General features: G+C 39.4%; 1 protein-coding gene across 1 annotated transcript in view; it reads left to right on the top strand.

Annotated features, from left to right (window-relative positions):
* The window catches only part of BRCA1 (BRCA1 DNA repair associated), a 56,441-nt gene that overhangs the window by 1,636 nt on the left and 41,385 nt on the right, over positions 1 to 13,420 (top strand). The window contains exons 2-8 of the mRNA XM_074979373.1: positions 1,374 to 1,473; positions 6,530 to 6,583; positions 6,935 to 7,015; positions 7,547 to 7,635; positions 8,614 to 8,768; positions 9,819 to 9,924; positions 10,903 to 10,951. Coding sequence (XP_074835474.1) covers positions 1,394 to 1,473; positions 6,530 to 6,583; positions 6,935 to 7,015; positions 7,547 to 7,635; positions 8,614 to 8,768; positions 9,819 to 9,924; positions 10,903 to 10,951 — 614 coding nt within the window. The 5' untranslated portion in view covers positions 1,374 to 1,393. The remainder of the gene's footprint in view (positions 1 to 1,373; positions 1,474 to 6,529; positions 6,584 to 6,934; positions 7,016 to 7,546; positions 7,636 to 8,613; positions 8,769 to 9,818; positions 9,925 to 10,902; positions 10,952 to 13,420) is intronic.

Genomic DNA, 13,420 nt, shown 5'->3' with positions numbered 1-13,420 from the left:
GATTGGCTCTCTAATATATTCTATTCTGTAGGTATTTAATTTAAAAAAAATGCTCTGTCCTAGGGATGCAATTAATAAGAGCAGGAAATATTGATCTCTGGCTGGGGGAACCATCCCACTTTCTTGCAGAGAGGCCACATCTGGGAGGAGGACTGTGTTGAGCTAGGCACAGTGTTTACACACTGTAAGAAGTAGTACCTCCTCTGAAGAGCACAGGGTCCAGTCCAGTGGCTCTCAACCTTTCCAGACAACTGTCCCCCTTTCAGGAGTCTGAGTTGTCTTGCAAACCCCCAAGTTAGTAAAAATTACTTCCTTACAAAAATCAGACATATGAATACAAAAGTGTAAAACCATTCTATTACTGGAAAATTGTTTACTTTTTCATTTTTACTATATAATTTTTAAAAATTGAAATATAAATATTGTACTTACATTCCAGCGTATAGCATATACAGCAGAATAAACATGTTGTTCTCTATGACATTTTAGTTTTTATTGACTTTGCTAGTTCTTTTTAATGTCACCTGTTGGAAAAACTGGGCAAAAGTCTAGGTGTCCCCTGGAAGACCTCTGTGTACCCTGCTTAGAGTGTTATAATGTTCTCTTCTTGATGTATACGTCATCTGTTACTGTTCTGTCAAAAATTCAGTCGACAAAATAATTTCCTTGTTAGCTGCTAGAACAGCGTATTTCCTTCAAGTCTGAAAGCCCTGCACTTGTTCACCAGCCCTCAGCATATTAAATTCAGATTCTTATCTGGGCCTTCAAAACGGCGAGTCAGTTCCATCTGTGGGTCTTTGCCCACAAAAGCTTATGCTCCAAAATATCTGTTAGTCTACAAGGTGCCACAGGACTTCTTCAGTATAGTCTACATTCATGTCTATGTCCATTAGAGATGTCAGCTTTTAACTTTTCACGTAAATCTCTGGGCTCTACGTTTAGAAAAGTCTGTTGAAACCTATTTACTAAGGTATCACTTAGCCTGCATTCAGATCCCTCCTAAAGTCTCACACCTGCCCCAGTGCCTGAAAGAAATAAACTATTTCATAAGTTAAATGAAAGCTTGAATTTTTTTTCCTCAAGAAGTATACATGAGTTCACGACTGCTTTTTTTAATATAATGAGTTCATTGAGATTCTCTATGGTCTTATTTCTGTTACTTTTCCCCTCATCATTCTGCCCCAGTCACTTTCATATGTAATGTGAAATCTATATTCTCAATTGTAAACACTTCAGAGCAAGGATCCAACAAATTCTGTGAGGAATCTAACACACTGTACATTGTACATGTTAATGTAATGTTCACATTGCAGGCAAATGTGCATGAGATATTATTTGCCAAAATAAATTGCAATGCTGTTTTTCTTTTGCAGACGGTGTCTGGAATTGAGGCATGGACTTATCTGTGGCTGCCATTGGAGATGTGCAAAGTGTGCTCTTGGCTATGCAGAAGAACTTGGAGTGCCCAATATGGTAGGACCAGGGAATAATCTGGACTTCATACTATATAGTGAATTATGACAAATTGCTCACTCACTTTTTTTTTCTTATATTTAAACACTACTTAATCTATGCACAACCACAAAAAATAAAAGAAAACACAGAATACTTGGGGCCATTTGGAAAATGAGTATTTGGGTTATGTGAGGTCCAAGCTTCTATATCTCAGAGAGTATAGTGAGAAAACACTTGCATCTGCTTAGATCTAAGCATGAAGAGTTAAAAACAGCATCTAGGCAGGTGCAACAAACACTTGTTCTAACCAATCCTGCCTTTATTAACAAGGAAGCTTAAATCTCCAGTGACTATTCAGTAGTGGGGAAATATGAATTGTTGGGATCCAAGCGCTGCTTGTGGGAGAGCCTAAATCCAGCCTGTTTCTCTACACAAGGTCCATAGTTCTTTAAAACAAGCATGTTAAAGTATTATGGGTCAGTGTTAAAGCTGGAAATTCAGATTTCTTGATAGATTTAGGATAGACTCTTTAATTTCAAAGAATCATATGTGGTAAATTTTGCATATAACAGTACACAGTTCATAGATGAAAGACTTGAGTTGAATTTAAACAAGCTTAACATGTAGGTTTTACCCCAGTGCCTAGAAAATGACTTGACCAAACTGCATTAGACTAATATGATGTGATCATTTCCATTGTAAAACAACAGTGTACAGGATTCTATTCTGTATGAGTAATCAAGTGTCACTATACTGTCTCTTCTGGAGCGTGTAGGGTGTAATGATGGTGGTGCTTCTTTGGTAAATCTCTAAATCACTACATAATTTCTTAATGTGATAGTACCTACTGAACCATTTGAGAGCAGCAAAAATTAAAAGGTCATAATTGTTCAGAGAGAAAATATAATCCAACGCTGTTGTCAAGGTTTTGCTTTCAGGTTTGCCTGATGCACATTTTCTGCCATGTTCTGTTCTCCATGTGGGTATGGAGCTCCCAAAGTCAAAGTAGAATATTTGGGGTGTGTGGGGAGGGAGGGAGTTTTTCCCAGTGCAACTGTCACATATTCATTGATGGGAGAACTATGTGAGGCTAAAGAATAAACCATGGGAAAATGCATAGTTTAATTTAATAACTACAAAGCCAGAGAAGCAGTAGATGGCAATATGAAGTACTTTTGGGATTACACAACATTTACTAATCTCACATGATGCTAATTCTAAAGTGAGCAAAAAGCTATGAGTACTGTGGGGATTGGGTTCGTTTATTCTGAATTTTTATGAGAATCTAAGTCATAAAAGTGTACAGTTCATTCTTTATCACTGTAGCAAATTATTAATTTTCAAAGTTAGAAGGATCATAAAAAATTAAGGATACAGGAATGTAAATTAATCCAGATATTGCTTTTATGGCTATTGTTCCTGTGGGTTTTGCTGTTCACCATTATTATTTAGGCTGTTTTGCAGTGAAAACTGTTTTATTTGCTTTGATCAAGTGAGAGTCATTAGTGGTAGTTGCCAAAGTTTATATAGACTGTTTTTCTTCTCTATATTATTCACTGTGATTTGTTGAGCCGAAATCTATTTCTATGGCAGCCGTTGAAAGAAGAATGGTAGCAGTGAACAAAAATGCTTAGCTTGTTCTTACATGTTACTAATTTCTGAGGTTCTGAATGATCTTTCTTCCTGATGTGGATACAAGAACTGTGAAGCTCTTAAGGGCTTCACAGCATGACTTGGCCTGTTAACACCACGCCTGCCTAGAGGTAGGACATTTTATATAAATAAAGAGGATGTTTTCCACATGTTGAAGGTGAGTTTTACTTGCTGACTTTAATATGTCTAATGTATGGAAACCGTTCAAGTAAATCCATTAGGAGGGTGTCTCAAAGCTGTAACAACAAAGGATTCAGGGCTTAAAGTGAGTTCATATTTGAAGTAATTCTTTGCATGTTTTACTAATAGATGAAAAAGAGCTAAAACGACTTAAGCAAGTTATGTGTTGAATGCTTCTACATTTTGCTACTATAATTTCCTGTTATATGTATTTGTTTTATTTGAGTACTAAGGCTAGCGCAGATTTGACTGTTTTGACCTCCACCTGCCCATGCTCACAAAAAATATACTGTTCCACTTGGCGTGCTATATTAAAAGTCTGAAAGATACAGCAAAGGGAAAATAACTGCTGTGCTAAAAATCACAGATTGGAGAAGGGCTATCCAGTAGAATAGTTTTTCTAATTCCTTTTTTTTTGTTTTTTTTTGTTCTTACTCCTTCCCCTCTTTCTTGCTTAGAAAATTATTTCATGATATCTTCCCTCTAGTGATCATTGTTTGGGAGAGGGAGAAGTTGAGTTAGTGGCAGGAGATCTTTAAAGTTCTTAATTTCTATTAAAACGTATCCTATATTGAATTTTGGATGGAATATTGGAAATTTAGGACCTGCCCAATCATGTAATAATGTTACTATGTTTATGAACCTTCACCAATCCAAAGTAGGGTGGGTGAAGTTCATTATGAAACATTTCATCCTGAAAAAAATATCTTAAACACAATGCAATAACTTCAGACATTTTAATAGAAGATGCAATAGAGGAGGTAAGGTCTCTGTTAGGCAAAGTGTTTATAAGGTAAACTACATGAATGGTGTCAATCCCATTCAGATTTTTATGTATTGAACTATTCCTGTGTTCTGAGTTTTTGTTTGCAGGCTGTCTGCCTCCTTCGGATTATAATTACTGCTGGAATGTAATTACAGTAAACTTTCATATCTGTCATTCTATTATCTGGAACTCTCAAATACCCAGCATTTTAACCATAAGTAAATTTTAGTTATGTTTTTCATAAATATGGTATAGTGAGAGTAAATATGAATAAAGACAGGAAAAGTTTACAGTGTACAGTACTACTGTTGGTAAATAAAGTACTCTGCGTACATTTTTGTTTGTTTATTAATATCCAGTCTTGGTTTTCTTCATTGTTTATGCATTGCCAGGTATACCCCTCTGTTAGCCAGAATATGTGAATATCTGTCAAACTCCTTGTCCTGGGGCTGCCAGATATGAAAGAGTTTACTGTATTGATTTCTGCTCAGTGTGCTACACCTAAAAAGCAGTAGGGTTGTAGCCAAGTGGGTATTGTCTGTCTGCTTCAGAGTTTTGAGTTAATCTAGTCAAGATACAAGAACCATTATAGTCACTGCACTTTTTGAGGCATTTCCAGCATGGAGCAGTCTTCATTAATTAGTTACACACGCAGACTATTCAGTGCACAGTTTAGGAGTGCTTTGGTGTTCCTCACAAACTCTAAATTCTCATTTGGTAACATCTGTGGGTCACATGTTCTAGGAGACTCATTCCCATCTCCACAGGCTAAGGGAAAGCTGCCTTACTGGAAATGAGGCTTTTGGTCCTCTGGAAACTACAACCAGTAGGGGAGATGGGCTGCCACATCCCAAGCAACGTGGGCTACAGCAAGAACATCAAACTTGTCTTCTGCTCTCTTCACGGGTTTGCCGTGTACTACCATATCGATTCAAAAACTCAGCCCTTATCTTCAGGGCAGTGAATGGTTTGAGCCCAGGATTTTTAAAAGATCCCTGAATCTCATGGACTGCAGATGAAAGCTTTGTTTCTGTGGGCCAGCAAAGATGAAGGTGATTTGTGCAGGACACAATTTTCACAGGGGGCTATTCCACAGTAACTAAGACGCACAACACATATTTCCACCATCTGCTATAAATGCAGGGGTCACATCTTTGATCTGGCTTTTTCTAACGTAAACACACAACACAATGACTTTATGTGACATTGATATCAATAAATAATTTTTAAAATAGAATAAACTACTCCACACACAGCAGTTTTCCTTTGGGCGGGGGTGGAAAAAAGGGAAAAGAGAATCATACATGACTAGTGTTGTAAAATCCCATTTAATTAGTTAACTGGTTACACTGACTGGGGGGGAGGGTGGTAGTTATGCGTGCTGCTCCAACCCAGATGGGTAGGCTGGAGTGACCTGGCCCGTGGTGTGCTGGACCAGGGCTGCTCTGGCCAGGCTGTGAGTGCCCTTGCCAGCAGTGCTTCCAAGCCAGGCACACCATGGATGAGAGCTGCTTTGTCTGAGCTGGAGCACCATCCACTTGTGGTGGGCCTTGTGGGGCTGGAGTAGTCTCCCGCCTGCAGCAGCCTGCTGCAGCACCCACCAGTTAACTGTAACCAGGAAGCCTCATCTGTGTAGGGTGAGGCTTTCCAGTTAACCATTAATATCCCTCTACTAGGGAAGTAAAATGCTGTTTAAGGAGTTAACCTTTTAAACGCGTAAGGGGGCAGGGCAGAGTTTGGCTGCAGTGGTCTCTCCCTGCCTCAGACGGGGGCTGCTCTGGTCTGGCTGGAGTGTCCCTGTCTGCAGCTAGCCCAGGAGTGCCATGGGCAGTGGCACTCCAGCCCAGTCAGAGAAGCCCCTGTCCACAGTGTCCCTGGGTGCACCATGGACTGGGATGCTGCAGCCAGTCCAGAGGGGCTGTTCCCGCCTGGCGGGGCTACAGTGGTCTCCCCAGTGTACCCATCCCCTGGGCTGCTGCACATGCAGGACTGTTTCAGCTGCACTGGAGTGCCCCTCTACCTATGGCAGCCCTGCAGGGCTAAGGCAATCTGCCCTATCCTGTACATGGCAGATGCTAGTCATATCACTTAATGCACTTCTGAAAAATCCTCCTATTGCAGGAGTGAGGGACACATCAGAACTTCAGTGGAATTGGTATAGTTAAGGCTTGCATTCCACCAGGGGTCAGTGTCCTTTGCCATGCTGAACTGGCATCTCCAGAAACCATACCTCTTAGACAGAGAGGAAGGAAGGAAGGAATTGCTTTAGTGAAACAAATCCTGTGCAAGAAACTGTGCAGCTGGCAAAGTCAGACACATTGCCTAGTGCTCAGACAAAAATCGTGTTAAATATTCTGCCTTTCTTGGCAAAAGCTATGTATTTTTTTTTCTAGTTCAGTGAAGTTTTTGCCTTGATTTATATTTTTGTCATATTATCTTTTCAGATATATAACTGTATTTTTTTTCTTCTTCCAGTTTGGAGTTGATAAAAGAGCCAGTCTCAACAAAATGTGACCATATATTCTGCAGGTGGGCCTTCAAGCTTCTTCAGTCCGTAGAGATCTCTTTGCATACTCTCTCCTATTGTTGCAAATGGAGTAGACTACTTTGTAAATTAATAGTTAGCTATTTCAAGAGAAGGAAAATTCATTTCAACTGAGAACTAGCTGCAGCTCTATAGACCATTTCAGAAGCAATTGGCTCAATTTGGTTTAAACTGTAGTAATAATTTAAGTACTCAGCTTGACAATGACAGATTTGTAAAGGTGTGAGGTTATCCTAAGGAAGGGGAACCTATCCACATGGGTGTACCTTTCTAGAAAAGTTATTCCTTCTGTTAAAATGTATTACCAGCATGATTCTTCTTTTTTTTTTAAATAGATTCTGTATGTTTAAACTTCTCAGCAAAAAGAAAAAAGGCCTAGCACGTTGTCCACTGTGCAAGACTGATGTTACCAAAAGGTAATGTATTTTGTTGGATAGTGAAAGAGCAGATGGAACTCTGAAACAGAAGATGCTGTTCTTATGCAAATATCTTCCCCAAGAAGGAGCAAAAAATGGGAGTAGAAGAATATAATAATCTTTTCGCCTTTTTCTGTGACCATCTCCAAAACAGCAACATTGTTCAAAATCTCCTCTCAGGAAATGTTTGTGCTGTAAAACGTCTCAGACTTAATTATTTAAACATCACAGGCAGTTTCTGTGCTAAAGCTACATTAGAATAATTAAGTATAGATCTTAAGGGTAATGTGTACCAACTCTTGGTTTATTCCAAAGTGATTAAGACTTTAATTACAGTAATAATGGCTATAGCATCTTGGAGAATCAAGCCACTACTTCTTGGATACTGTTCTTAGCATGACCTCATTTTCCACATACAGTACCTGACTGCACACCATGCCTCTCCATCTTGCTTCACTTAGAATCTAAGGGAACTATTCAGAATTTAGCCGTGCCTTCATCTTTTACACACACTGGTTGTTTTTGTTTCAGAAGTCTACAGGAAAATCCAAGATTTAAACAACTAATTGAAGGGCTGCTGGAAACTATCCATGCTTTTGAACTTGACACTGGAATCAAGTGTAGGTATTGCATGTCTCCAATGGCTTGCAATCGTATACTGTATTGAACTTTTTCGTCATTTGTGTCAAAATTATATGTCCAATGCCATAGTGACAACGTAAAGCTCCATGGGTTGGGTTTTTCAAAAGTGCCTTGTTATTGAGGATTGTAAGTCACTCAGGCATTTCTGAAAATCGCATCCTATGACTTTGTGGACAGGTCTGTGTGTGGAATGGTGACACCTGATCATGGTTTTGATGTTGATCTGAGAAGTCTGAACTTGTGTTAGCTAATTTTAATTCTATAACCATTTATCAAAAGTCTTACCCTGCTTCCTCTTCCAGCTATCCCTAGTGCCTCTTATGGTTTCTTTAGTTTCTTCTACTTATTTATTTTAAATAAACTATGATACCAAGAGTTATTTGCCTAATGAGATTGAATTGTGAATCACTGCAATAATTACATATTAAATGTACATGATCATTTTCTGATATGAAACTATACTTTCTAACACACTGGGATTGGTAGGCTTTTAGATATATATTTTTGCCTAGGACATTTTTATAGGACGAAGTTTTGATCAGTGAGGTGGACGTTTCCTCTCAGGTTTTTTAATTGTTTTGCATAATTTAAAAATTACACTTTAGGCTCTGATCCTGCAAGCTGCTGTATATGATCATACCAGCTTTCTGGGGCACATTGTTGTGTAAGATGGGAGCCTCAGTAAATTAGTTTGTATGGAATGTCTCATGAATCTTGGTTAAAGATAATTCTGCAGTATAAAATTAATGCTAGTAATTTGGCCATTGCTAGCTGTAAGTGAATAAATTTTTGTGTGGCTTGGAGCATTACGTACAAGGTATAATTGGTACAGTCATGAATTCTATTGCTCTTGCACATGATGTATTAGTGCCCGGTTGTTCATGGATAGTTGACAGTGGTTGCAGCAGAAGAAAGATATTAGGAAAAAAAAAACCCTTTCTTTTATCATTTCTCAGTTTTAAACAGTCAGGATTTTTCTAAAAAACCTGTAGAAACCAATTCTACTGAGCTCCTGTGGAAGGAAGGGTCCATCATCCAAAGTAAGGGCTACAGAAACCGTCAAAAAGGAGTTACAGAAGTTAAAGAACAAGAGCAAGAGGATCCTACCTTGGTAATTTCTCTTTATTTTCAATCTCACCTTAATCTGGAATATTATTTGATGACTTGTGATTTAGAAGTGCAACTCTGAGTTAATTTAAATGAGCCAAAGTCCTTATATTGTGTTGGTTTTTAAATGACCATTTGACTTAAATTTGCTGGACATGGGAAGTATTCATGTATGATCTTTCCTGTAGAATAACTTTCTCCTTCAAGAAGTTGCTTGGATAAAATGGTGTCATTACTTTTTAATATCAAAGGTTGTAATATATATCATTGCTGAAATTACTGCTATGAAATTACTGCTAGGTTTTTTCACTAATGTATAATGGTTAATCCTAAATGACTGACTATTAAAAGAACATTGCAGACCTAAAAAAAAACTATAAAAGAAAATTACTTGACATTGTGATAGCTTGTAATAACCTTGGAAAATAGTTTTTTCAAATGTTGCCTTTCTGCCTACTTGACTGTGTCTCTAGGAAGATTAACAGTGACAGGAGCTTCTGTTGGATGGGTTTTCTACTCCAGTGCAGTTGCTGATATTAGGGGAAGAACTGATTTTTAAGCTGCAGACCTTAAAAAAGTGGTTTAGTTTACAGCCTACTGGCCACTGTTGAATTTTTTTGGCAGTAAAATCATGAATTTGAAGAAAATATTCTTGGCTATTTATAATGGAAAAAATATCTTCCAAATTTTTGAGCCTCAGCTCATTCCTAGTGCTCATTAGAACATTCTCTGATCTGCCAAATATAGAATAAAATCATATGCTAAATGTGGTAAAACTGTAACAGGCATACTCTGAAATGTTAAATGAACAAAAAATACATTTCTGCTGCACAAAACAAGAATATTTATTAATTGCAAAATATTTCTCAAATAAACCCATTGAAGCCACTGTTGTGAACTGCATGTTAAAGTACTGTGCAGAGTCTACAGATACAAATATTCTCCCTTGTACTCCCTAACACATGTGACTATCCTACAGGCTATGTAATTCAGCTTGATGGGCTTACTTTTGGTTTTTGCAGTAACCACTTCCTCTGTACTATTTTACTGGCAGGAAGCTAACACTACTGCCCAGGTCGCAGACAACATGGTCAGGAGAAGTTCCCTCCGAAACAAAAGGCAGAAATGTGAATCTGATGAAGCAGTGTACATTGAATTGGGTAAGACCCTTTGTGAGTAAATGTATTAATCCTACACATAATAATGCTTGTATAGCATCTTCCACCTGTGTATCACAAATGTTGGTTTTTAAGCGGCTCTCAGTTTCATAACAGAAAAACAAGGGGACATTTAATTGTATTGGGTGGGAAATTCAACAATGATAAGAGGAAATCGTTTGAAAAAATGTTTAATTTAAACTATAAAACTCTCTGTCACGTAAGACTGAGGCCAAGAATTTAAGAAAATTCAAGAAGGGATTGGATAGTTATATACATATCAAGAATACCCAGATGTGTTAAAAATGATGATGGTAATTAAGCTTTGTACTTAAAGGTTTAGGCCAGTCTCTAACATCTAGAGATCAGGATGAGAACTAATGTTAGGGGAAGATTCCCACATCTGCCTACTGTGGGGTTTTGTCACCTTCCTCTAACGCAGCTTGCATTGCCCACTGTCAGAAACATGATATTGGGCTAAGTGGACTTCGTATCTGATTCCATATTGCAGTTCCTGTGTTCTTAATTAATTTAGACTTACACCATGCATGGGAATGCAGAATTATCTCACTTTTACAGGTGGAGAAACTGAGGCACAGAAGCCTGTGCTGGGATTAAAATATAGCCAGAGCTCCCCACTTCCAGTCTCATGCTTTAGACACTGCACAGTGCTTTCTGTATTGGGTAACAAATTAGAAACCAAGGTCAGAACTTTTCTTTCAGTACTTGAATTTGTATAGAAGGTGTTGGTAAATTGGTTTTGTGTTCAGGGCTACAGTGTATCTGCACAGAGAAATTACATTCAGCTTAAAGTGCTTGCATGAACAAGATGCATTTCACATTGTACTAGCGGAAATAACTGTGAAAAAGAGCAGGGCGTAAGCGCTTGTGCGAATATAGCATGCTGAAACCATGGCAAATCCTGGTTTGCTTTTTGAATGCTCTCAACCCGAGTGCTAACAGCTGATATGTTCTTTTCAGGATCAGATTCTTCTGAAGACCTTTTTAAAAAAGCAGGTGGTCCTGTTGGGTGAGTAAAAGAAAACAATACTTGAAATGTGGTTGGTATTTTCTACTTTAGTTCATTTAACCCCTTTTGGGTTGTAGCAGGGAAGATGTGTTATAGTGCTGTCAAGAGGGACCTACAGCATTTTGTGACAGTAGGCACCTTTTCAAGGATTTTTTCTAAATAGATGGCAATGCTGTAGTGAACATTCACAAACTGTGTCTGAAGACATTATATTTACAGTTAAATTCTGCTTCTGGCACTCCCTTGCCAGCTAACATTGGTGACTGAGGATTCACACCATACATCACTAAGGAAAATATTACATTTCTCACCATTTGAACGTCCATACATTTTCAGATGCCATGTTTTTTTTCACACTTTCAGAAGGAAACCACAACCAAGCAAGCCATTCACAGTCTTCCTTCGGAGTAGCTGCTATAGTTGGACATATAAGATCACTTGAGGGAATCAGCTGCAACACTGCTTCTGTGGCCCAGACTGTAGTCGGTCCCAGCACAGAGTCAAGCAGCCCTGGCCCTCAGGCCCACAGTTCAGAAGCTTGAGCCTTCGAGGTAGTAGTGTATAGGCCCAGGCCCTAGCTCAGGGCAGGGCAGCAAACAATACTAGTTCAAGTGCTCCAAGCAGCAATCACTAGGCCCAGGCCCTAGTTGAAGGCAGGGCTGAAAAGATGTCAGGTCTCCAAGCTCCGGTGGAGAGCTGACAAACACAGGTGGTTGGCCCTTGAACAATGGGGAGAAACTGCCAGCCCTGGGTTGGGGTGGCAGGGTAGATGCAGGCCCACCTACTCCACTGCATCCCAGCCCAGGACTCTAACAATGGCTGTTTGGAGGTTGGAACCTCTGGCAGGGTTTGCACTTCATCCAGGTCCAAGTCTGTCTGAGGTCCTGGCCAGTCTTCAGTCTCCTTTAGGTCCCTTGCAGCCTCTCAGCTGGGGAGCATGGAGCAGATGTTCCTTTGGCAGCTGGGGCCTAACTGAGGTTCTGGGCTGGCCTTTTATATCTCTTGTCCTGCCTCCTGGCTTCAGGTCAGGTGACAGGATGGGACCAGGCTGCACTCATCAGGGGTCTGGGAATGGCTCCCCCGCCCCCCCCCTCAGGATCAGTGAGTGGCCACTTCATCTCAATACAGGGATAGACAGACAGACAAACTCAGATATATCATAGATAGTGCTCCCTTTCTCCATCCATGTCTCCTGCTGCACCAATGGAATTATAGCTGTCACAATCCCCATCTCTAGCTCCTTGTGGTCATTACACAGTATAACTGTCCCTGCTTTCCATCCCATAGCTCCTGCTTCCCCATATGGGTTCCAGGCACACCTCATTGTCCTGGCAGAACCAAACCTTTACCTTACTTTAAGTTATGATAAGAGTAAGCTGCCTACCAAACTTGGTGGTCATAGCTCTTACCATTTAGGAGGAGTTCTTGAACAAACAGACACACACAGACAAACTCAACAGTGTAGTAGATTATGATGCGTTGTGGGGGAAAACTTTTTAGTAAGAAGCCTGACCGCTGTGAGAATAGCTTTTGTAATATTAATTTCTTTATAATACTCAAGTTCCTTGCATTTTGCCCTATTGTATTTACTCTTGTGCTAAGAACATAAAAATGACCATACAGAGTTAAACCAATAGTTCATCTAGCTCAGTGTTTTGTCCTGACAGTGTCCAGTAGGAGAATGAACGGAACAAGGCAATTACCAAGTGCTAAACCTCCTACAGTCACAGCATCTGGCAGCGGTGAAGTCTGCCTTTGAATCTTACTCAATTCCTTGTATTTTCTCCTTTACTCTTCAGTTTCCATACCACTCTCTCACTGTGTGGTGTGTTTTTTGCCAACTCAAACAACTTCTCCATTCACCATAGCCTTAGCTGACACTGACTTCTTGGAATATGTTGTTTAAGCGTGAGCGTCTTTGAGCATGATAGTTTTCATTTTATTCCAGAGTTAATTCAGGTCGTTCTTCTCTTTTGCTTCTGACAAGGAGCCAGAAGTCACGGAGTTTTCATTGATCTTGGAGAGGTCGTGCAGATGACATGGAACTGCCAAACATCTTATCCTAATTTTTTTTTTAATTTTATGTTTGAGGCAAATGGTTAATGATCTGCACTCAGGAAAATCTTTGTCCGTTGGACACTTGTTCTCCCCATGTCATCACAATACAGTCTTAGTCGCACTGTCGGGTAATCTCCATGTCTAAAAACGCTTAGGATTGTTGTGTGGAGATGATCGTAATGACTAGATGATTAAAACAACGAACTAACCACCCTCCTCTCTTATTTTGCATACACATCATTTTTTCCCATTACTACTTTGAGAGATTACATATCCAATTTTCTCATTCAGGTTTCCCATTACAAGGGTTATGTCTTTAGTTGGTATTTCAAGGAGTGTCTTCTCAAAGCATTCAGAGAACTCATCAGTGCTATTGTCATCAGCTGCTGTCATAGAGACGTTACCCTATAT

Source organism: Carettochelys insculpta, chromosome 28 (assembly GCF_033958435.1).
Source record: "Carettochelys insculpta isolate YL-2023 chromosome 28, ASM3395843v1, whole genome shotgun sequence".
Taxonomy (NCBI): domain Eukaryota; kingdom Metazoa; phylum Chordata; order Testudines; family Carettochelyidae; genus Carettochelys; species Carettochelys insculpta.
The sequence above is the reverse complement of the archived record's forward strand: the minus strand, read 5'-3'. Positions and strand labels throughout refer to the sequence as shown.